We start from the raw sequence: 25,506 nt of genomic DNA on the forward strand, positions 1-25,506 counted from the left end.
TTAGCCATGTGTTCCTCAGTCCAACATATATGATTGGAATGTAGTTCCATATGTAGGGATGGAGGTCTGTCAACTATAATTGCAGACGGTGGTGTATCACTAGTTTCACCAAGGGTTAGGGTTAGGTTGGGGCAGTGATTCCTAACCTGTATTCCTTGAAGCCCCCCCGCTTGTGTCCAAGACAGCTGAGCGTATTGATCTAAATACTGATAGTATCAATACCAATGTGAGTTTCAGCATTGGATTGATACTAGCATGATGAGATTGATACTTTTGTTGCAGTTGCTCTTCTGTACATCCAGCAAATTATTCGAATTTCCTCACTGAGTTCATGCGAGCGCAGCTTCTCTCCAAGTCTTTCTATCTGTGCAAATAGCACACCTCTCTCTCTCTCTCTCTCTCTCTCTCTCTCTCTCTCTCTCTCTCTCTCTCAGACACACTTTGCCCCTCCCCCGAGAGTGGAGAGTCAAAGCACTGACTGAGAGCAGCCCATAATGGTGGAGAGAAAGACAAGTGCTGTGTGGAGGTTATTTACTGCAGCTGACAGAGAAAGGGAAACTGCCACATGTGATGTGTGCAATAAAGTCCTTTGCCACTGTGGTAACACCACAAATTTGCAAAAACATATTAAAGCAGCTCACTCTCAGGAAACTCTAAGTTGCGAAAGAGCTGAGGAAGGAGGAGGGAGGGAGATCCCTAAACCCAAACAAGACCCCCAACACAGAAGCCACTTTTGCACAGATCCCGGAAAAAAGGTGAAATGGTGATCCCACCTTTTTTCCACCATTGACCAATTTCCACAGCCAAGCCAAAGGAGTAACAGAGGTGAGACAGGCTGGACTTTTACACAGCGGACCTGCGTTTGGAATCAAAGGGGCGGTGACGCAGCGCAGCATATAGTGTGACATATGACTTCCACATTGGAAATACCCCAAGCATGAGTCTCAAGAGTCGGCCGTCTTTCAAGTTCCACAAATGTTAGCTTGGATAGAGTCCTCTGTCCCAAGTGACAACAGCTCACAGATCTCAGCATCTCCCCAGTTTGACATCTTTCTGGTCGGGCTCATATGCTTGTTTACTGTACATGGCCCATGCTCACATTTAAATCCCCCAGTGCAGAAGAGACAGCAGGTGCATATGGAGGCAGTGGCATGGATTCTGCAACAGCTGCCCCAGGTGTCTGGGCTTACATGCCATGGGTGAAAATGGCATGTAGCCACGGCACCCCTGGCACAAAGCCACGGCATCCATTTCACCCGTGACACGAAGCTGCAGCGGACAGTCTAAAACGCCTAATGTAACAAAACTTAATGTAGCTTAATGTTCAAAAATTGCGATCAATCATTACCAAATCTTTTGTGGACATCTGTAGTTATGCAAACTTTCACCTCTCCTAAAATCAAAAAGAATACCCCACCTTTATTTATGCTATATGCATTAAAAGTTTTTCTCTCCCTAGGTGCACATTATAGAAACAAAAGCTTAACGTAGCTTAATGTCTGAAAACTGCAATCAATTATCACCAAATTTATTTTATAAACTGTCTGTCTGTCTGTCTGTCTGTCTCTTATATATATTGCCAAGAGAATAACTGGACTCAAATGCACAGTGCTGAAAGAAAGTGTTTCATTAACAGAAAAATAAACATGAGGAAACAACAGCAAATTATGTGTGGACATCTCTAATGCTGGGATAGGCTCCAGCATCCCCACGACCCTCTGGAGGATAAAGCGGTTCAGAAGACGAATAAATGAATGAATGAATGAATGCGGGGCCAGTTCCAGCCTGTCATATTAGGGTAGGCTGGTTGAAATAACAGGTGAGCAACTTGGTTGGTATATATAGATGATTGCGAAGGGCAAACAGTGGCCCTTTTCAAACCACTGTTTAAAACAATAAAACCTGTCTAATCTGGCTAGAGACAATGTGTTGTCTCTGCAGTGGGACCAGGCATACTGTTTATTCCTGCCGTTCAAACTCCTCCACACATCCTTCAACTCATGTTTCTTAATGAGGCTATTTAGTCGAGCAGATGAAGCAGGATCTGGCTCCAGGTGATTTCTGTCCAGTGCTGCAGCAGCAGTGCAGTTAAAATCATCCCCCAGAATTAAATATTCATCAGAAACACCACCAATAACATCACATAAAACACTTAAATAGTTCATTCTATCCATATGTAACACAGGGGCATATACACCTAGGAAGGCTAATTTTACATTTTCATGACTTGCTTTAACCATCAGCACATGTCCAGCCATGATGTGGTGCAGCTCCACAGACTGAGGACTGAAAGCTCTGAAGAAAAGGATTCCCACCCCAGCACTGTTGGACCGTTTGTGGCTGAGGAAAACCTGGCCCGGCCACTCTCTCCTCCAGTCCCTCTCATTTCCATCATCACTATGAGTCTCTTGGACAAAAATCACATCCAGCATCTTCAGTCCACACAGCTTGAACAGAGAAGCTCTCTTTACATAAGCGCGTGCTCCATTTATGTTGATGGTCCCAATGTTAATGTGAACCATGGCAAAAATAAATACAGCAAGCACAAAGGCAGAGAATAAAACAAACATCTTTATGGGTCTAATCATCACCTCCAATCAGTACAACTCTGACTTTAGCCACCAGCTTCTTCAGCCTGAAAACCTCCTGATCACTGAACAACTCCTTTCCAGAGTCGATTCACTGACTGGATGAACCCAGTTAAATCAGGGAAGAACTGTTCAGGCTTCACAGCCCTCTGACCTTTAGTTTCTACTAAAAACCTCCTAATCCTCTCTACAGGGTAAGAAATTATTCTTCCCTGCTGAGAAGCCGTCAGCTCAGCCTCTTCCTCATCAGAGGGGCTCTGCACAGTCTTCCTGGCCCTACCTCCCCCGTGGACTTTATCTACTGACTTCTTTCGTTTTCTTATGTTTAGATCAAGATACCTTTCAACAAAAACATCTTCCATTTCCACATCATTTAAAGAATCAGTGTTGTTACTGTTCACTGTATTTTCTGCTTTTCCCCCATTCATCATATTTGTTACACTGAACTGTTTTGTCTTCATGTTTTCCTTTCCATTATTCAAAACATTCAGATCACCAGATAAGTTTATAACACTCTCCACAGACCGACCAGTAGCTCACCCCGAGCCCGAAACTCTGGTACCCTCCGCTGGCTGACCTGACTCTAAAACACTGGCATGATTGTGGGTATTTTTCTAGTACTCATCCATCCACATGTGAATCTGTATCTTGATTTAACCCTTAGCACCCCTTCAGTATTCCCCCTCTTGCATTTTCTTCCTCTATTTCTCTAAGCCTATTTATTCCTGTGTTTCTTTCTTACTTTTTTGCATATCCTTTTTACATTTCTGTATGCATTTGTGAGTCATTAGGTAAATGAGGGGGGTGGTCTTTAAACGCTTGTCATGGGGTCAGCTCATCGGCTATTGAGCAATTTGTATTATGTTGCTTTTCAAAGCCCCAAAGTGTAGAGGTGAGAAGCCAACTCACATACTCTCTCAGTTACTATATCCACATGCAACAGTAAATAGTCATCAGCGACTATGTAAAATTGCCCAATAGCCGAAGAGCTGATATCAGAATACACCTTTAAAGCTTGTTTTTGAAAATTACATTTTTTCTTCGATGCTAATTACTACCACTTCAGATTACAGAGGTTCTTTTTTTGCTGTACATACTTCCTACATATCCAGATTGGATGTTAATAGACTGACAAATGTATATGTGTGGTCATTATAATTTTACTAAACCTACAAACCAGTGGTGATTTCTCATAGACTGCAAGGGAAGCCTGGCTTCCCCTAAAATTACGAAAATTAAATGGTTAAATACGTACGATTGTGTTGACATTTCATTGACTACAAATGTGTTAGAACACGTTCATCTCACAGGTGAGTTCATTCAGAATCAGCTTTATCACAAATCAACGGACTCGATGTTGTTCACTTCTCATACATTCCCATTGTGCTGTTTTGTCATACGATCTATGGTCAGTGCATTTGCCCGAAGACACCTGGCATCCATGTACTTCTATGGGACTTCATAGAACAGTTTTTTTCATTGCCTCAAAACTGGACGGTAATTGGATAATGCCACGATGTTGTCCCGCCCCTGGACGCTCAGCGTCTCTGGGGTGAATGGAGCTGTGGGTGGAGCTTGGCCAGGCTGGATGCCAGGCTTCCACATGCTGATTGGAGGATCAGTCGAAAGGCTGAATCCTGTTTGATTGATAGCTATTTTGAGATCTACTCCTTCACTTGACAGAGTTCAGTTTAATACCGTCACACATTCTACTGTGAAATCAAGAGAGAAACCACTACGAAATAACTTGTTCATTTCTTGCACTGTAAATAAAACACTCATTGTACTTCCTTGTTTGAATTTAACATAATTTCAACGTTTTCTTGTTTACTTGGTACAATAAGGTCACTGACCATTTTCTTAAAAAGGAACGGAGGGCCGAATTTATGTTTAAATAACTTGACTTTTTTCCTTTTTTTTTTTTTGTAAGCCGACAATGAGCTTCCCCTCTCTGAAAGACGAGCAGCAGCCACTGCTACAAACCTAATGTTGACCTCAGACTTTAACACAGGACTGCACTTTACTGCCACACTGCCTTCATTAACACTTATAAACAACATAAGTGGTAATTATACAATTTAATAATGAGAATACTGAAACATGATGAAATATATTTGGGTATGATTTGCTTGTATCGAGCTGCTGTTGAATTTCTGTGACTGTATAAATGTGTTGTACTTCATATCAGACCACTGAGTCTGCCTTTGAATCTCCTCAAACATGACTGATTTAAATTAGAAAATGGACGGTCGGAGCCGGTGCTGTGCCATGGTAGTATCCCAGCTCAGAATCGTTTCCCCTGGCTACGGGGGCATAATTTCGAGTTTTTATCTCATAATTATGACTTTTTATTTTATAATTATGACTTACCATGGGGATTTTAAAAATATCTCCATGGTAAGTCATCATTATGAGATGAAAAAGTCAAACTTATGCTCCCGTAGCCAGGGGAAACACTTCTGAGCGGGGATACTTACCTTGATACAACACCCGGCGCCATCTTGGCCCATTACCCCTAATGTTAAACTCAACAGCGGAGAAAAACTCCATTTTCAATGTTTTTCAGCGGCTAATATTCACCATTATTTTCGGCTTTTTTTCGATCAAAACGCGAAAAACAACCCTTTTCACCTAATATGAAAACAATCACCAGATACCATCGTCACTATTATTTAAATGTTAGCTTGAATTCAGATTTTACTGTTATGGCTCTGGGGAAACATTTGGACCCGAAACTAATGAAACAAGCCACATTTCTGCCATATGTCTTACTGCTCTAAAGCTTTATTGGGGGGAATATTTTAAGTATGAATACCTTACCTTTGCTGGGTTTCACCATCGGCCTCATCCGGATGATCTGGATCCATTTAGTCCTTCCACCACAGCGAAGTTAGCAGCGGGTTGGATATTCACGGACATTCAACAGCCACCGCCTGAGGGACTATCACTAACTTACTGCTCTAACTGCTGGAGAAAACTACATACTCAAACCACACTCATTTAAATGTCATAGAACCAATAAACTGTCAAAGCTGAATGGCAGTTTTGCAATAATTATGAAATAACTTTAGCAACACCACTTAATATTGCTGTCCGGTCTGTATTAATATTTCTTATGAATATTATTCATATTTTATGAAAAAAATGTAAATTTTTCTTCGGTAACTTCACAGTCACGTGACCCAGCGATTCCAAACTACTTTCAAATTATTATACTGAAGAGGAACTTTAGGAAACACCATTTAATATTGCTGTGCAGTTTGTATTATTATTTTTTTTATTAATTTTATTCATATTTGTTTACAAAAAAGTACTTTTTTTTTTTAATAGCTTCCTAGTCACATGACCCAGCAACACCAAACCAGTCTCAAATTATTATACTGAAGAGGAACTTTAGGAAATACCACTTAATATTGGTGTCCAGTCTGTATTCATATTTTTTTATGAATATTCATATTTTTTATGAAAAAAATTCAAGTTTTCTTCAATAGCTTTTCTTCAATAGCTAGTGACTGGGAAGCTATTGAAGAAAAATTAAATTTAGACTGGACAGCAATCTTAAGTGGTGTTTCCTAAAGTTCCTCTTTAGTATAATTTGAGAAATAGTTGTGATCCTTTGTTGTGAATCGAAGACAGAGTCAGTTTTGTATTGTAAAGGCATTTATTTTCCAAACTTTCACCAATCCATCACATACAAGCATCTGAACTCTGACCTTCAGGCTGTAACCGTTGAACCTTGGCTCCTACTTTAAACTCGGTCCTGATTGTTTATATCCAGCAACAGAAGTCAATTGACTACAGACAAGGAGGATGAAGTTAAATCGAGATGGCCCGTGCACGTTATTTGGCCCTTCAAGTCAAATTAAATGACAATTAAAAAAAAAAAAAAAAAAAAAAAAAAGTAAAGTAGGTGACAAACAGAATAAGACTCTTCATCAATCAGGACATTATGAGCTTTGGTGGCTCCTTTGGCAGCGACACGGCTCTTAAGAATAAAAGGTCAGCCAGTTAACACCAAGCACGGGAAGCACCTTTTTGCACCATTCAAGTACAGTTTTCAGTAAGTGCGAACAGAGGGCGGCATTAAAGGAATACATTGAAGTAAGGCCACTATACAGGAAACCTTCGACATCAAACCACTACAATAAGGAGGGAGGACAGAAAAGCATCACGGATGGATTTTTGGTTGATTCCAGAATCGGTAAAGGAATGAAAAACTACAAAAGGAATTGTCTTTTACAGCGACAGTAATAATGTTTCAGGAGAGGAAATGGCTGAGGGTTTCGATGTGTGTATGTCAAAAAAAAAATAGGGTGGGGTCAAAAAAAAAAAAAAAAAAAAAAAAAGGACACTGAAGGTAGATTCCTTTAATTCAACCAGAAATGAGCATCTTCACCAACTGGTAAGTTTTTATTTAATCACATACGTGAGCTCGACATTTGGCAGCTCACAAACCAGAACTGTGCCCAGAAAGCAACTTGGTGATATGTGCTCCCACCCCATCCATCCATCGACCCTTCTATTCACACTTCCTCCTCAGCTTTTGGGGGCGGGGGAGTCTCAGTAGCGGTAGTGGTCCGGTTTGAAGGGCCCATCAACCGGTACACCCAGGTACTTGGCCTGCTGCTCCGTCAGCTTGGTCAGCTTCACCCCCAGTTTGTCGAGGTGAGCGGCAGCCACCTGCTCATCCAGCTGAAGGCACAAACAAATGGAAATATGGTCATTTTGGGGCATTTCACGTTTTTCTTTTAAAAAGTTTGTCATTTTTTTGTTATTCAGTTCATCTTAACCCATAAAAACCGAACGGTACTTTTATGGCAGCTCCCAAATGTTTTTTTCCCCTCCATTAGGAACGAAGAAACAATCTCTAAGACAAGGCTATAACATTTATATTTATTTCAAAATATGATTCTCAACAACAAATAAAGTAAAATACGTGGGATAGTATTATAATAAATTGTGCTAAATAACTTAAGAAATGTTAAATGTAGAGGAAAAATTTGGTAACTGCTGCAAAAGTAGCACTGGGTCTTTATGGGTTAAAAGATGACTGATAACTATGTAATTCACTGACCATGTAGATGTTTATTAAAGCAATAACCTTTGCAAAGTAAATGCAAAGGTTATTGCATCAGGAGAGAAAACTGAAGATGACTTTTCTCAGCAAAGATATCAATAACTGAACGTAAACCAAGAATCTCCATTAACTGCAGAGTTCATGCACATTTTTTCAAGGTCAAATTTTTCCAGCACAGTACTTTATCGCTGGGGTCAAATACATATCTACAGGAATACATATACTCGAATACTTGTCAGTTTTTACAATGTACATTGTATTATGCTATAAATATCTAAAATTATGTTTCATAATATAATTTTATTAATTAAAAGGAGAACACAAAGTTTTAGCCAATAAAAAAAGGGAAGCCACTTGGTGTTCTTCAGACACACTTTCACTGAGATAAAGATTAAGATAAAAAAAAAAAAAAAAGTACCTGGAGTCAAACTAAAACTATTAGGTTTAGATAGATATTTAACTATATGGACAGAAATACTGGGGCACATCATGACTACAGCTGTAAGATGTCCTGTTCATGCTGATTTGAGATACAAACACCAATATTTCCTTAAAGTTTAAATTTTTCTTCCTGTGAAATGTGAACAAAGTAGATGTGGTAGAAAATTCAGTCAGAACTAGAAAGTATTTTGGAAATTCAGAGGTAGAACACTTAAAATCATATTCATGGATAAAAACAAAATCAATGTTGAGAGATATTCAGTCAGATCTTTCATAATCTTTATGAACAGAATTTCTTGGTGCAGCCAAGGGGCGGAGGTGGTTTGGGCATCTGGTCAAGATGCCTCCTAGACACCTCCGTGGGGTTGAGACCCAGGGCAGACCCAGGACACCATGGAGGGAATATATCTCTCAGCTGGCCTGGGAACATCTTGGAATCCCCCCGGAGGAGCTAGAGGAGGTGGACGGGGAGAGTGAAGTCTGGGCTTCTCTACGTAAGCCGATGCCCCCACCGACCCAAATAAATGGAAGAAGGTGGATGGATGATTAAAAAGTAAACTGTCCATAAAACTGAGAATAAAAACATGAATATACATTTTCAGTGTGTTTCTTTACCACAGCTGAGGGGAAAAAACATTCCACACCAAAACAAGTTAAAAATTAGTAATAGTGTACTGCGACTGAGCAACAATGAACCTGTTTACATGACCATAAAAATTTGATAACTGGGAGTAATCTGATGTGACGCATTTACATGCACTTCAGAAATGTGACAATCGAAAAACCCTGGTTTACCTGTTTCAGTTCATTATTTGATTTCTTTCGGAGTACGTACATATGTTGGAAACATACGTGTTGGAAACATATGTGCGTATGTTATGATGTAAGACGCACGACTTCCTGTCATTTTTAAAACATCTGGTCTTATCTTGTTGCCCATGGCAACTCCTACAGTGTCAGTGTTAGCTGTCCTCATGTGGGAGGTAATAAGACTGCAAAATAGGTCACATGGTGCTGCTATCCTTCAGTTCATTTCATTGTTTGCTTACGTTTTACCTTAGGCTCACATTGTTGCTGTATAACATCCATATTTATTTATGCATTTATTTACACATGCGCAGATGGGGAAAAAAAAAGGAAATAGATCAGATTAACCTGTATACATGAGGACATTGGAGTATTGGGAAGAAATCCAGGTGTCTTAATCCAATTTCTCATAATCAGATAACTGCCGTTATCAGATAAAGCCCATCAGATTATCCCGTTCACATGATCACTGGAATAATCAGTTAACTCCCAAAATCAGGTAATGATCGGAGTATTGGTGTGCATGTAAACAGGCTCATTGTGTAATTTCACAAGATTTTGCTTCCTCCATGCAGCGATTTGGCCCATTTTATAATTGAGCACAAGCTGGTGTTGATAAATGGAGGTTTTACACGTTTCTGTGCAAATTGAGGTTCATGTTTCAGTTCATGCTCTCAGTAAACTCAAGTAAAACAGACATCTTTGATCCTGAGCAAATGCACCACATGAAAGACAGAGGTGGGGGTTGATTTCCAAGCCACATGTCCACAGGTTAAACTAGTACCATGGCAACAGGACTCTGGACTAGGTGGTCCAGTAGTCTTATGAAACCCTAATTCCTGTTAACTTCCTGTCCAGTTTTAAGTCTTCGTCCTTTCACTTTTGGGACATTCCGATATCCACGTCAAACAGTGCTGCGTGAAAACATCTGCATTATCTTTGTGGTTTCTCACCCTCTTGGGCAAGAAGTAGACTCCCACTGGGTATTTGTCTGTGTTGGTCCACAGCTCAATCTGGGCCAGCACCTACAAGAGAGGACAAAACAAGCCACATGGCACCATTCATTCATTATTTTTGGAAGGAATGGATACATTTTGGCTTTTGCTTCTGACAAAGCCTCAGTACCTGGTTGGTGAAGGAGTTACTCATGACAAACGATGGGTGTCCCATGGCACAGCCCAGGTTGACCAGTCTGCCCTCAGCCAGGATGATGATGTGATTTCCACTCTTCAGACGATAGCGATGGACCTGAGCAGGACGACAAGGCTTAGAGCTGGCTCAGGGTGAGGCTTTACTTCCATTTAGATATCAGGAGGCAAGTACCGGAATGACTTCAATTTAGAGCTACCACTATTGATTACACAATTTATTTATGCATTTATAAAAAAGGCAAAAAATTTAAAATGTGAAAAAGACATATCTAAAAATTACAACTTGTCCTTTATTCTAGGAACAACCACAAAAATATATGTAGAAATAACAACCAAAACATATATTTAAAAAAAATTACTAGAAGTGTGAGACAGTGGAACCAATGTTTAGCAGCAGTGAAATTAGGAAAAAAAGCTTCGATTTAGGAAAATTGTCATTGAGACATTTATTTAATTGATTAATATTTTTAGCTATTGACCATCCCATTAATTGTTTTGTCTATGACATGTCAGAAAATGGCAGAGTGTATTCAAAGAGCTTTTTTTTGTTCATACAACAAATCCATGATTGGAAGAAAAAAAATTCAAATCTACATGTTCACTTAGCTCCAACCACAAATCATTAGGCATTTGCTGACAATATTTAGCTCCATACTGGAAGTTACAGATCACCACCTTTGTAAGAGTTTAAGCAGTAAAATTAAACTGCAGATGCAAAGCTACAACGATCATCCAGAGAGCTCACATCTTGAAATGAACAGATGTAGGTCGGTTGTTCCTACCTGGGGCTTGACTTCGACTTTCTCAGCGTTTTTGTTGAGCCAGTTGACGTCGATCTCACAGTCAAAGTGTCCAATGTTGCAGACGATGGAATCATCCTTCATTTTCTCAAAGTGACTGAAGGTAAAAACAATAATAATAAATCATGAACTTCTGCTCAATGTAAAACCATGTCCGGTCTAAAACTGATGGGGGAGGTGGTGCTTACTGTCCCATGATGATGTTCTCACAGCCGGTGGTGGTGACGAAGATGTTTCCCTCCTGACAGGCCTCGTCCATGGTGGTAACCTCATAACCTATAGATGAACAGAGGGGGTGGGTTCATACTGCGGACTGATGATGTGATTGGTGGGGCCAGGGCCATGTGACACAAAACAGGTTTTACCATTTTCAATACACAAGACTCAAACAGTGAAAATAATGTAGAAACGGTGAGGAAACATGTCACTTCTGTTTCATTGTAAAGTTCATCATAACCATCCAATTGAAGAGGTCTCAATGAGTAGTTGTCCTTAGTCTTTATGTGGGACAAAGACAGTTTTGCAATCTTTATGGATATGACTTTTACATTTTTTGTTTTACAACCCCTGAGGGTGTGCAATATTCCTTTTAACAGTCTTTGCTTTTCTCTGTTATTACTATGCATTTCCTTTCTTTGGTCTCTATTACTATGGTGTCCAGACAGTGTACTGTGTTGTTTATCTGAGCAGTAGCACCAGCTGCACTCAATACAAACCTTAAAAAAAAAAAAAAAAAAAAAGAGAGAAAGTTGAACTTTTTATTTATTTATTTAAATTTTTTTGAGGATGAATTTTAATTGCAACTTTTACCAAGATTTTTTTTCCTCAACCATTTTATTCTCAGATGTACAAATGCATTTGTAAGAATGCAAAAACTCAGACTGCTCTGGGATTATGACACATTTAAATCCTGGTGGCTTCATTAAAAATAAGCCTTTTCAACATAATTATGCACCTCATTAGAAGTTGTGTTTTTAAAACTTGCATTACTGCAGTGGACAGATATTCAGTGTCTAACTCTTTTGTTAAATTGTTGAGGCATGGAATCCACTCCAATCAATATCCAAGTATTACAATAAAGATATTCAACAAATCCAACTGGACACATTCTATATCAAAAATACCAGTTAATGATCAATTCATGCACGAAAGGGTTGAAGTTTGAGTAGTGTCATAGAAATGGAACCCTACTCATTTTCAAATTACACCTGAATATAACCGTGTGTTGTAACATACATATCTGGTGCAAATGTTTGAGTATTGTCTGTTAAATAAAGCTGTTACTTGTCTCTAATTGGATCAGATGAACGTAATCATACCAAGCTGTAGAAGAATAGGAGTTTTAACACTACCCCTGCCCCTACCCCAAGGCCAGTCTAACACGTGTTTTTTTACATGTCGTTTCCATCCCAAGTACTGTGTGACTTTTTGGGTGGGGCTGAAAATTATACCGTTTTGCATTTGATAATGACACTGACACGTCTACGTAAGTATCACATGTGTACTTTTCTTTTGAAAACAAAGTTACAGAGAAAAGTGTTTATTGTATTTACTCCCCTCATTGTGGGAATGTCATTTTCAGCTTGTTGAACAGGTTAAACCACTGCCAGTGTGAAGTTGTGTTTGGACGACACACTCTGGCTCCATCACCTACCTTCCATGGCAGCCTGGAGGGCGTTAATGGGGTCGACCTCTGTGACAATGACACGAGCTCCGAACGCCCGCAGGGCCTGGACGCAACCTTTGCCCACATCACCATAACCAGCCACCACGGCGACTTTACCGGCGATCATCACATCAGTGGCTCGCTTGATGCCATCGATCAGACTCTCCCTGCAGCCATACAGGTTGTCAAACTTGCTCTGCAAAAGAAGGAAAAGCTGATTTTTAACCACACTGTCCTGGCAGGTTTGGATTCTCTGTTAAATGCCATCATCTTCTGCTGCTGCCAATGGATGACTAGATAGTTTCTTTTAGAAGTGTTGCTGAAATTGCACCACAACTTCCCAGAGGGGTCGTCAATTGTCATTTGACACGTGGACACAGCTGAAGGTTCAACTTTACCTTTGTGACGGAGTCATTGACGTTGATGGCAGGGATCTTCAGCTCACCCTTCTTGAACATCTTGTACAGGTTGTGTACTCCTGTAGTCGTCTCCTCTGACACTCCACGGATACCTGAACAGACAATACAGTTTAAAGCTTCCACCACACATATTCAAAGTCTGAGTTATTAAAATTACACCTTCTCCTCCTCCCCTTTTAAAGCCTCCACAGTCTGTGCATACATGTAGTTCATTTCTAAAGTTGAACTGTTGGACACCACATAGTTTAATAGTGTCAATTTTCTACATCCAAACCTCTAAAAGCTGCATGCTAGACACTGACTGGTGCCAAAACTGCAGTGGAATTAAATGCATTTAGGATTCTTTAAACATTTATCGCTTTTATGTAAAAATATATAAATCTAATTACAATGCGATCACATTACAAAAAGTGCACAAAATAACTTTAATACATGACTTTGAAAGAAGCCATTCAGCTGAATGAATTGTTTGAGTATATTTCAGATATTACTTCTGTACATTTACTGAGGAAAAAGTTGGTCATAAAAAGTCATAAGTTGCACTTTTAAATGGGGTCTCTGATAATTTCACTCCTGCTCCAAAATGTCCCCGTCTCAAAGTAATTTCATTATTTTACAGCCAGTGTGTATTTAAATGGCAGTAGTGAGAATCACTAAGTCATCTGTGAATCAGTCTCAGTGCAGAACACCACCATCGTCTACACAACAGCAGAGCTGGAATGCCTCAAGGGGCATTTACTAAAAAAAAAAGAAAAAAGAAAAAGCAGATAGCAGCTGTATGAGCACATGTTGATTCCTATCTTGTGCTTTTCTGTTTACTGTGATGTTTTTTCTTGCCATCTGTAGAAGGGAAAAACACTGTTGTGTCTGGTCATAGGGAGCGTTATCTGATGCCAGCCAATCCCAAAAGAGAAACACAGTAAAGCCAGGGACATGCAGAGCATCTGGTGCCATGTCAGGATCAATACTAATGTAAACTGTAATGGAAAATATTACCTTATATACACAAACACACATATACACACACACACCAAAAAACCAAATTATATTCTAAGTATGGCCAAAAAAGGTTTCTCTTAAAATGACAAAATCTAAATGCTGCAGAAGCTTCTTCCTGTTCAGAGAACAGGACTGGACAGTACAGCAGCACAGGTGTCAGTGCACTACTGCCATCTACTGTTCAAAAGCCTCTGCTGCATCGATAACATTTAATTACAAGCCACTTTTACACAGAAATCCCAGAAAAAAGGTGAGATGGTGAGCCCACCTTTTTTCCACCATTGACCACTTTCCACAGCCAAGCCAAAGGAGTAACAGAGCTGAGAAAGACTGGACTTTTACACATCAGACCCGCCTTCCGGACTCAAAGGGGTGGTGACACAGCACAGAATAGTGTGACATAACTTGCGCATCAGAAATACCCCAAGCATAGCGGTGTTGCTAACCTCTCCAGAGTGTTTCACCGCTCCACAAATCTTAGCATGGATAGAGCCCGAAGTGACAACAGCTTGACATCTTTCTGGTCCCGTTGATATGTTTGTTTACTGTACATGGCCCACGCTCATTTTTAAATCCCCCAGTGCAGGGGTCGCACACGCAAAACGTCATCAAAACATCCCACCTTGGTTACAGAAAGAGAGGTGTTTTTGTTTTTTTGTTTTTTAAACATAGCATTCCAGAATCATGATTCCACCTTTATCACGGCTCTGTTACTACCTCCAGAGGCGTTACAGAGCCGTGACAGAGCTGGGACCAAATGATCCCACCATTTCGTTTACACAGATGTCATTCCAGAATAAAGGTGAAATAACAGAAGTACTGTGTAAAAGGGGCTATACTGCACCATCAGAAAATGACAACATGTCACTGTGCACTGAATCCTGGTAAAATTCCAAATAACCTTATGGACAAAATGAGTCTCCTGCATCAGTCACATTAACCATACATGAGTTTATTCTTGTTTAAGACCCTTTCCCAGTCCCACAGACTACAGTCACCATCCAGCCTGTTTTACCTTCATTTATCAATCCATCTATCCCATGTGCCTCTGTTATCAGACAGCTGAAGGAGTATGAAATTGTCATTTACTCGTGGCATACTTATTTCTACACCATGAAGAAATATAAATCATATAAAATGCCAAAGGGGATGCAATGTGGAGAATGTGCCCAGAAAAATAAGAGAATCACTCAAAAACCCCAGAAAAGTGCTATTTAGACTTCTAATATATATATATGTATATATATATAATCCTACAGACTTATCTCCTTAATGCCTGAAGTATATTAAAAAAGAAAAACATACATGTGTGTTTTTGCTTTCCTGCACACGCGGAATTGAGTGGAGATTGTCAATTTGACTATAACACATAAGATAAAAATTTGGGAATGATGCAAATTTGCAACAATAGGCATAATGGTCAATTAATGAAAAATTTACAGATTTTCCTGTATCAGGAGATGAGATTGTTTAATTAATGACACTAGGTGACTAGGTACATATCAAAAATGCCAAAACTGGTATTGGGGAAATACATACGCATTGCATTCCATTCCATTCTAGAACCTTGGCTGATTCTATAATGGAAACTGATGTAAATTTGCGACAGTTTATGTCAATGGGTTAAATAAACCAACGGAGCAATTATGTTTTGGCACTTCGAAACCAATACAGGCAAATAAGGGACTGACCTGCCAGCAGTTTGGGGTACTTGGTGTGTATCAGGTTGGTGAGATCGCCACCATCATCCAGGATCATGTTGAGGGGCTGACCATCTTTGAAGTACAGGGTCTGCTCGATGCACCACACATATTCCTCATCAGTCTCACCCTTCCACGCATACACTAAAAACAAAATCAGACTGACTTAACATTGGAGCATCAAACTCAATAACTCTTCCGTCTTCTTGGAGATGATCTGTGGAATTCATAATACAACACAATCTGTCGGTGGTGACAATCACCCCGAGTCCTCTGGGAGTCAGAGGCTCAGTGCAGACCACCACCGTTCACTCTCTGCCTCCTTATGACACAGCAGCAACACCAAAGCTGAGCTGTAACGCCTCAAGGGGCATTATTGACATGGAACATCAGGAGCTGTACATGGTTCTCGATCATCGCAGGCTTTTCTGCAGCCGATACCTCTCAGAGCTACACTGGGGAAGATGGTGCAGATAGACCATATTATACAGAGTTCATAAGTACCTGAAGTGGTTACACAGTCACACCGGCCATTGGGAATATTATCCTTTCCACTGCTGAATTTGAAATTACAAATATCTTTCTTGTTGTAGCAAAATGAACAATATCCTGCAGCCAGTGTGGCCGAGGGTAAAAATGGCAGACAACTTATCGTGACCTGCTACTTGAGAAAGAGTTTTGGACATCAATTCATTTGTGATTTTTGCAAATTGTGTAAACTATAAATGTGCCAAATCAGCCAACAGCAGCAGAATGTTAACAAAAGAATTATAAAATAGTGTTTATGTGCAAGATTCGAGTTTGTAACTAGAATTTACTAGAATTCCCATAGTATGTGAAGGCAGGATTATCACGTAAATTTGTGTTACTGCTCAGTTCTGACTTTTGATCTTTATGTCACAGCTCTATATAGTTGCAGGGATGATGTGCTAGTGCAGTCAGTTTTGTTTCTATAACAACAGTCACTGTAGCTGCATTTTATGTAAGGTGAGGAGAATTTCTACCAGAGGCACCCACACAAACAAGTTGAACTGCTCTGAATCAAACTGGAGATGATGCAGCGACTGCGTAGTCACATATCTCTATTACCGTGTGGCTCCCCTCCCATCTCATTCTTGAAGCATCAGCATCATCCAGTACTCAAATCACCGTCATTACCTGCACAACTGTAAACACACCTCTGCTTTGTCATTCACATTCAGCTTTAACATGTATTACCTGGGATTCCAGCCTTGGCAATCGCAGAAGCAGCATGATCATGAGTGGAGAAGATGTTACAGCTGGACCACTGGACCTGAAGGAGGAGGCACAAAGATTTTATTTCACCACTAGAAAAAAAAAAAAAAAAAAAAAAAGAAACCCAAATTTCTAAACTGCTTGTGACTCAAACACATTTTGGAAAATGTATGCGATTTATCCCTCTGTAAAACAGTTGCCAACAGGAGAACAAGTAAATAAGAACTGCAGAGCTAGGTAACAAATATTGTTCATCTTTAGCAGTCAAGGAGTGCCACTGAGTCTAGACAAGTTGTATTGATCATAAAGTTCAGTTCCAGATGCTCGTTCCTAAATGTTTTGTGTTTGTAGACCAACTATTACCTGCAAATTAAAATGGTCAGTAAATTATAAAACTGAGGTATAATATTGTTTTTCTTAAGAAATTTCAGGTTCTTCATGGATTTTCAGGTTATTTCTTTTGTAAAAGAATAGCTGTAAATGTAAACAGTTTCATCATATAATTTAACTTTTTTGCACTAAAAACATAAAATTTTACAGTTGTCGCCTACGCTGTCGGGGCAGACAGCACAGGTATATTCCCAAAATCCCGAATCCTCTGCTATATATAAATCTATTCACAATAACTGTTAGACAAATGATATGAACTCAGTTTGAGCTACATCAACCTGATAGTGGCAGAATAATGGTCAGAGAACCAGTTTTTCCCACAAAACTCCACCTAGTGAATGAAAATGACATCATATGAACTCTGGATGATAGCAAGAAAATGACATTTGTAAGATGATCAATATGAAACAAAATTTCTCTCAATCAGCCCATTATTGCTTGATTTATGCAAAAAAAAAAAAAAAAAAAAGATTTTCAACAAAAATGCCCCCATTTGGATGACTTATAATACTCATAGAGAAGCTGAAATTGATAGGGTTCTTCCTCTAGGGGTCCCCTATGTTGGTTATCAAGGGATAAAAAAATCCAACCAAATCTGTCCTACCTATCGCTTTCACACCAAGGAGATCCAGCGGCGGCGGTCAGGGTAAAACTATTATATCCCCCAAAACTCGATTTGGGGGGATATAAATATGAGGATATTCACTTTTCAGAGCTGTCAGAACATTACATCCACTTATCAATTGTAAGAACCAGGAAATTGTCACTTTTGGTAGAAACAGCAAACAACTGCTGTAAAAGGTCTGAACTGAACATAAACCCAGTGCGTCCATCCACTGTCATTCAGAGGTTATGAAAAATTTTAAGATCAGTAGATGATTTTGGTCGCCGATGGCTGTTTGGGTCTCTATGGGTTAGTATCAGTGCATTTTAAAAGGTCACCTCAGCCCCGAGAGCAGTGAGGGTCTCGATGAGCACAGCGGTCTGCAGGGTCATGTGGAGGCAGCCAGCGATGCGAGCGCCCTTCAGGGGCTTGGAGCCGCCGTACATCTCCCTCATCTTCATCAGACCGGGCATCTCATTCTCAGCGATTTCGATGGACTTGCGCCCCCAATCGGCGAGGCTGATGTCAGCTGAGACAGAGGGGAACAGGAACAAGTTAGAAATTAACAATATTTAACTTGTCAAGATGGGAATCAGCTATAACTTTCAGATACAAGTAAAATAATATACATTAGTCTATTTCTGTAAAATTATCACAGCAGTGACTCAGCAAGCCGCAAGTAAATTATGTTGTATTTGATGGTCAACACTTAATACTAGAGCTGAAGCTATCAATCATGTTTTAATAAATGTATCTATTGATTATTGTATTTCATTCAATTGTTTGAATAGGTGAAAAAAAAAAACAAGTCTGAAATTGACAAACTTGTGCTGCATTCCAAAACTAGCTGCGACCATAAAAAGTACAAAATATATAAACATTTCTAAAGATATAAAACAGCAAACAAATCAAATGACATGTACAAACAATATGTGCACTGCAGTTTTCAACACATTTGTATCAAACTTAGTAACAACTTAAGATGGAACTAACATACAACTGAAAAAATAAAGACAAACATTTTTTAAGTTTGTGTCAAATCTTAAGTTTAATGGAGTAAGTGATGGTTCCAATGAAAAGGGAGCATAGAGACATTTTTGTTCTCATCTCTTTTGAGCTACACTCCATGTTTGTGTTGTTCCTGGTGTCATGTGCACAATAAGTATCGGTGTGAAACAGTGGAACCAATGTTTAATAGCAGCGAAATTAAGGAAACAAAGCTTTGATTCAGGAAAACTGTAAACTATATTAAAAACACCAGCAACAACAAAAAAAAAACCCTGATATAACCTGCTGCTATTACATGCACAAGCATCAGTTTTTCATTATTTAAGCTTGGGAGTAGAAAAATTAGCAAACTAGAAGCACTCGGAGAGCGCAGACCTCCGCCAAGGCTGATCAGTGCCCCCCCCCCCCCCCCCCCCCCGTGGGCCCCCCCACCCCCGATCACCACCAAAATTTAATCATTTCTTCCTTATCCCATTTCCAACAAACCCTGAAATTTCATCAAATCTGTCCATAACTTTTTGAGTTATGTTGCACACTAACGGACAGACAAACAGACAGACAAACAAACCCTGGCAAAAACATAACCTCCTTGGCGGAGGTAATTAGTGATCAAGAAGGTTTTTCGTTTGGCTCAGAATTTCCCTTCAGGGACTTAAGACAATTCCAAATTAATTAGACTATTAACTTTTAGACTGTACCTGACACCAAAATCCACAATGAAAAGTGGAGCACTGGGTTTTGCTTTGACGGCAAATTGAATGTTAATTCTTGTTGTTCTTACTTCTCATTTCTTGAGCAACACTTCTGATCACACTCTGAAGTGTCTTGTTGCAAACAAGCCCCTAATCTCTCCCATAGTACGATTGTGCACTTACATGCAGTTTCCAACAGGTGGCTGTAAACAGCACTGCAATGGCAAACAAACTAACAAAATGACACAAGTGATCAACTGCACAGTAAATCCAACACAAACTGGTTTGGTGAAGCAAGCACTGGGATCTAAAAAAAACTCAACACCAAATCACCAAACCACACAAATAGTTTCCCCTAAGATTTCAGAGGATTTAAGCACATTTTCCTAATGGTACAAAGAGCTGTTCAGCACCAGTAACTGGGTTCACACCAGAATATTTACTGCACCTTCTCTCACCAGTGCGGTGGAGGTAGAGACATTTTCTGTTTATACAGCTCAGGCGCCGCAAAGTTCTATAATGACAGTGTTAACCCCAAACCATTGCCAACAACAGGACACTGTAATTCTGTGACAATGAAGAGATGCCTAAAACTTCATTCAGTGGAGCTCACAGAGAAAGACAGCACCACATTATACTGTACAGCTGTGAAGCATTAAGGAAACTTCACCCACAAAATGATGCTGACATTTACAACTTCAATGCAGATCACAGATAATCAGGGGAAAAAAGTTAAAAAAAAAAAAAAAAAAACACTTATCCATATGAACTATGATGCAGCAAAAGGGTCAATGACTTGATTAGATCACATTCTTGGAAATTTCTCTATTGGTCACTACAGGCAGACTATATTTTTTCTGATCCCCTGATCAAACACCTCATCAAAAGCATCAGCACTGATGGGGTTCAAAGCAGAGCTGTGCAGGAATAGTCTGCAGCTAGCACAGTATGGCATTGCCAAACTAAATGTCAATACTCAATATATGACCTGGTCACCAAAGCGGACTCTTGATTGCATGTTGTTAATGAAGAATGTGTAGACTTTGACCCAGTATTATCTGTCAGCATGGCCGTGGGTAAAGCGCTTTGTGATCCAGCAGCAGAGGATACAAGTGTCACATTCAGCAAATAATGACTATATTGAGCACCAACAGCTATTTAATTGACAATGGCATCACATTTCCCTCCCGGTGAGCCACTCCAAACTTTGAATTAAAATCATAGTCAATACACTTGGCCCGTTCCTGTTCATTCATTACGTCATTTAAAAAAAAAAAAAAAATTTTGTACATAACCTGCCCATTTTCTTCAAAAGAGAAAAAAACAGCACCAAAGTAATGTATTCAATTCGTCCGTCTCTAGCAGCTACCACGTGTAGTCGTAGCATTAGTGCACATAGTGCAGGTCCATCTGTGCCTGCTGCTGTCAGTCACGCAGAGGCAGTGACGAGCCAGGCATCACGGGAGTTGTAGTTCCCAAACACCGATCAAGACGTACAGAGTAGTGAGTCACATTCGTCCAGTGAACTACAACACCCAGCACTGTAGACAATAATTTTTGATCCCAGTGAAGCCCACGCTTAGCATTGCTGAGACACTACATGTCGATTCATTCTTTTGCGGGCCAAGTTTACAGTAAACCAACACTGCACAGTAGAAATGTGCAAACATGGTTGGAAATGAAGTGCAAAGAGCTCCCGTAGTTACCTAAAAAACATACGGACTAAGCGACTTCCTCCACTAAAAGCTAAAAACAGGGCCGTGCAAGTTAATGCATGCTAGCAAATTAATATTAGCAAAAGGCTAAGCCAGTAAAAAGGCTGTGCACTGATTTCTGTGTCCAATCATACTAGTAATTTAATGGTAGGCTACATGCATTTCATTGTGTGGTCGGCTTAACAGCACAGCCCCAAGTGCTAACATCAACTGAATATAAAGCTAGCTTACAAACAGCCGGTAAAGTTTACAGAAGAGAACGCAAAGGATAAAACTTCACACTGACCAACTTTGTATGGAAGTTTCTCAGACATCGTTGTCTTCTGGTGTTGGGACAGTGGGAGGCGGAGAGCGGCTGTGACCAGGCCGACGGACAGAGGCAGAAAGGGAGGGACAGACACACGACAGCCCGGCTCTTATAACCGGAACCTCGTTCAGTCCGGTTTACACAAGGGGGGTGGATCAGAAGCGGGTCAACTCTGGATTTCTATTGGCTGTAGCGGCTCCCGCCCCGCGAGTCAGTAATGTGATTGGCTATCTATGAAGTGGGCGGGGCAGCGGTGGAGCGCCTGGAGTGTAGTTTGGACAAGTTTTGACTGGAAAGTGTTGGTGTTAGGAAATACACAGAACAGCTAAACAAAAACACACTTCTTGGCTTTTACTGAGCAAATGGGTTACTGCATTTGAGATTATGTTTTCAGCTGGCAACATGTTATTTAACCCAACGTGATGTACTAAGTAGCTTCTCATTTGTTTAACAACTATATTGTAACTATATATAATTATATAATTAGAACTATATTGTGATTGTGGTAGCATTACTGTTGTGTGTCAAGTGGATCAAAGTAATGGTATGATTCAAGCAAATAAACATATAAGATATTAGTTAAAACTGCTGCCAGTGGATTAAGAACCGTTCAACTCAATTTCGAAACTGGAAGTATAGTGGGATCGGCTCTAGTCATTTTGGTGCCTTAGGCGAGATATGGATTTGCCCCCATTCCACATACCACCGAAGACGAAAAGAGGAATTTTGAGACAACAGCTATCATACATACCTTTGCTATTTAGTTCTTTCTCAAACAAACAATCCACACTTACATATACAATGAATTAAATAATATAAATAAAAACATTCTTCCTGTACAGGTTCTGTGCATTGCAACAAAACCAGTGTAAACTATTTCTCTTCTTAGAATAAACCACCCATCTTATTTTGATCTTCTCTCCAATCACTCATTTTCTGTAGAAGTGGTGGTGATGGCATCTTCTCCCATATTCTCTTTTTGGGAAAAGTGATGGGGTGTCCTGAGGCTGTTGATGACTACAGAAATAGAGATATCAATCTTTAAGTAAGGATACATATTAACAACAGCAACATCTATAATTAAAATGACAACATTGTATCAGAGACCATTAATAAATGTATAAACAAAGGTAGACTATATTTACCAGTTATTGTACAGAACAAGCAAAACATGTAGCTTCAGCTGACAAACTATTAGCTGTACAAGTGGTTGTTCAACATAACATCAGATATCTAGTTGTGGTTGTGGCAACAGTAAACCAGATAGAAAAATATAAAAACCAGCTGAGCAACAGAAAACCAGACACCTTAGCAGATATCTCACAGCATAACCATCTACAGTAGCATTATTCGCCAACTTTGCTTCGTTTCAATTCAGCTAGCTGTAGCTGGTAACATCAATTGTTTTTTGGTGTTATAAAAGGTTACATACCTCTATAATTGGATTTCTTTTCTGCCTCCTCTTCTCTCTGCTTCGAAATTGTGCAGCTGAGAGCTCGGGCAGCCTTTTCATGGTTAGAAATTCTAAAACCTGTACTTGGATGCTTTGTATGACACCTGATGCTGTCAGTCAGCTCTGCTCTGTCTCTCTCATGCTCACACACAGGCAGTGAGCACCAGGTCAGGGAGAAATTACTGGAGGGGGGGTCACTGTTTTTTTTTGGGTTTTTTTTGTTTTTTTTTTACTTTTTAGACAGTTAATGAGAAATGATCACATTATCAGTACTAGTATTTCTTTATTTGCTATTATTATTATTATTATTATTATTATTCATTTTTGCCTACCAGCGGTGCCCCCCTCAGCATTTGGCACCCTAGGCAACTGCCTATATGGCCTATGCCATTAGCTGGCCCTGTGGGGAACCAACATCTTTGAGGACGAAATGTGGTTGGAAAAACATCTTGAATGATTGTAATCAGCGATCACAAAACAACAGCAGAACTCATGGCAATGTTAAAGAGTGAAAATAAGAGCATTTCCATGTGCACAGTGTGAAGGAAACTCAAGGGATTAGGACTAAACAGATGTGTAACCTTGAGAAAACCACTTATCAGTAATCAGAAAAAAAGGCTTACATTTACAAGGGAGCATTAAGATTGGACTGTGCAATGGAAGATGTTCATGTAGTCTGATGAGTCCAGAATGACCGTGTTCCAGAGTGATGGGCTCATCAGGGTAAGAAAAGAGGCAGATGAAGTGACTACCCATCATGCGTAGTGCCTACCATACAAGTCTGTGGGGGCAGTGCTCTGATCTAGGGTTGCTGCAGTTGGTCAGGTCTAGGATCACCAACAGTATGTGTCCACATGTGTATGATGTCAGCTGAACCTGAATATACTGAATGACCAGCCTATTTCATCAATGGATTTTTTTCTTCTTTGATGGCATGGGTGTATCCCAAGGTGACAACGACAGGATTTATCAGTCTCCAATTGTGAAAGAGCGGTTCAGGGGTTAAAAGATATAATTTTCACCCATGGTCTGGCCACCACAGAGTCCAGACCTGAACCCCATTGAGAATCTTTGGGATGTGCTGAAGAAGGCTTTGTGCAGTGGTCAGACACTCCCATCGTCAATACAAGACCTTGGTGAAAAATGAATACAACACTGGATGGAAGTAAATGTTGTGACCTTGCAGAAGCTTATGGAAAGGATGCCACAGCTAATGTGTGTTGTAATCACAGCTAGAGGTGGTCCAACAAAATATTAGAGTGTGTGACTTTTTTTTTTAGCTGTGTGGTGTGAATAGCAATGTCACCATATTTTATTCCACTACACTGTGTGATATCATGACACTCCACTTTTAATTGGCATGTTATCTGTACGTGTTATAAGCTTTCCATGTGTAAGTTCACACTGTTATCAGCCCCCTGTCCAACCTGAATCAGTGCATCAAATAGCACGCACTGAGGGTTTGGGTTATGTGAACAGGAAATCTTGGCGTTAATTGACACGTGGGCTAATGGCATTGAATAACATGCAAAAGTGGTTGGCTGAAAATGCGTTCGTATGCCACACCAAGGCCATAAGAACTGGCATGACATACAACACTGTTTCATGAGATCAGTTTCCACCACAAGCTCTATGTCTCTAACATAAACAATATGAACAAAATATCGGGACATTGTACACTTACAGGTTGCAGGACTTCCCATTCCTGATGATCTGAAATATTTATATATCAAGTTAAAAATGGTCATTGTCAAGTCGCTTTCAATGATTAATTAAAGGCTGATTTGTCAGAGTACGAGAAATCAGGTGGTTACTTGTGGTTTTTGATTTATGATAATTTAATTCCTTTTTATACATTAAAACTTCTGAAATGAATTCTTCTAGAAGTGGAACATTTAAAACAATTTTGAAGATTAAAAAAAGAAAGTTAATGTTGAGTAAAATTACTTTAAAAATTTAAGCATTTTAGATAATATGATTAAAATCAATCCCAAAGACAAAAATAAAAATGTTTATTGTAATATTTATCACAGTATAATATTAAATTATGACATTTGTCTTTATAGTTTTGTAGCCCAGTCCTCTTTTAGTAAGAATCACCCAAATTCAATGATTGACAATAAATTTTGAAATTTTGTCCATGTAGTAAATGAATAACAGGTACACATAGTAAAATGTTACAGTGGTAGAGGAAACTGGTAAACCTTCACACTACTATATAGTATACTTTGAATACTTTATCAGTAAGAAAATACTTAAAATCACACATATATATGTATTTTAAACTGTCACCACTGTTGCCATCCTCTACTAACACACGTGACTTATATACTGGGCTCATTTTAATGTTATCAAGAAGCACATTTCCAACACAAAATGCATCTTTGACACACAGAGAACATTCTTTACAGTCTAAACTCAAGCCTTGACCTTTACTCCAGTATTTCTTTGGT

At 39.6% G+C, this 25,506-nt stretch overlaps 1 protein-coding gene and 1 non-coding gene across 2 annotated transcripts; both read right to left on the reverse strand.

Moving 5' to 3' along the window:
• Window positions 1-6,231: 6,231 nt before the first annotated feature.
• ahcy (adenosylhomocysteinase) lies at window positions 6,232-21,726 on the reverse strand. The gene is made up of 11 exons (XM_030135322.1): window positions 21,580-21,726; window positions 18,217-18,407; window positions 16,867-16,942; window positions 15,640-15,792; window positions 12,929-13,041; window positions 12,519-12,726; window positions 11,053-11,140; window positions 10,847-10,961; window positions 10,039-10,161; window positions 9,867-9,938; window positions 6,232-7,280 (listed from the first exon to the last, which is right to left on the reverse strand). Exons 1-11 carry the CDS (start codon window positions 21,605-21,607, stop codon window positions 7,149-7,151), a joined length of 1,299 nt encoding a protein of 432 aa, XP_029991182.1. The 5' UTR covers window positions 21,608-21,726; the 3' UTR covers window positions 6,232-7,148.
• LOC115420266 (small nucleolar RNA SNORA17) lies at window positions 15,891-16,023 on the reverse strand. The gene has a single exon (XR_003935534.1). It is a non-coding gene; the product is annotated as a small nucleolar RNA SNORA17 (small nucleolar RNA).
• Window positions 21,727-25,506: the final 3,780 nt, after the last annotated feature.

The sequence above is a fragment of the Sphaeramia orbicularis genome, chromosome 5, assembly GCF_902148855.1.
Source record: "Sphaeramia orbicularis chromosome 5, fSphaOr1.1, whole genome shotgun sequence".
Classification (NCBI taxonomy): Eukaryota; Metazoa; Chordata; class Actinopteri; order Kurtiformes; family Apogonidae; genus Sphaeramia; species Sphaeramia orbicularis.

Excerpts from the sequence above, each read along its gene's own strand:
- ahcy (XM_030135322.1), bottom strand. The coding sequence starts at position 21,607 with ATGTCTGAGAAACTTCCATACAAAGTTG. Across the intron at positions 18,408-21,579 it reads GAAACTTCCATACAAAGTTG|CTGACATCAGCCTCGCCGAT; the intron begins GTCAGTGTGAAG and ends CCTCTGTCTCAG. Across the intron at positions 10,962-11,052 it reads GAGAACATCATCATGGGACA|TCACTTTGAGAAAATGAAGG; the intron begins GTAAGCACCACC and ends TTTTACCTTCAG.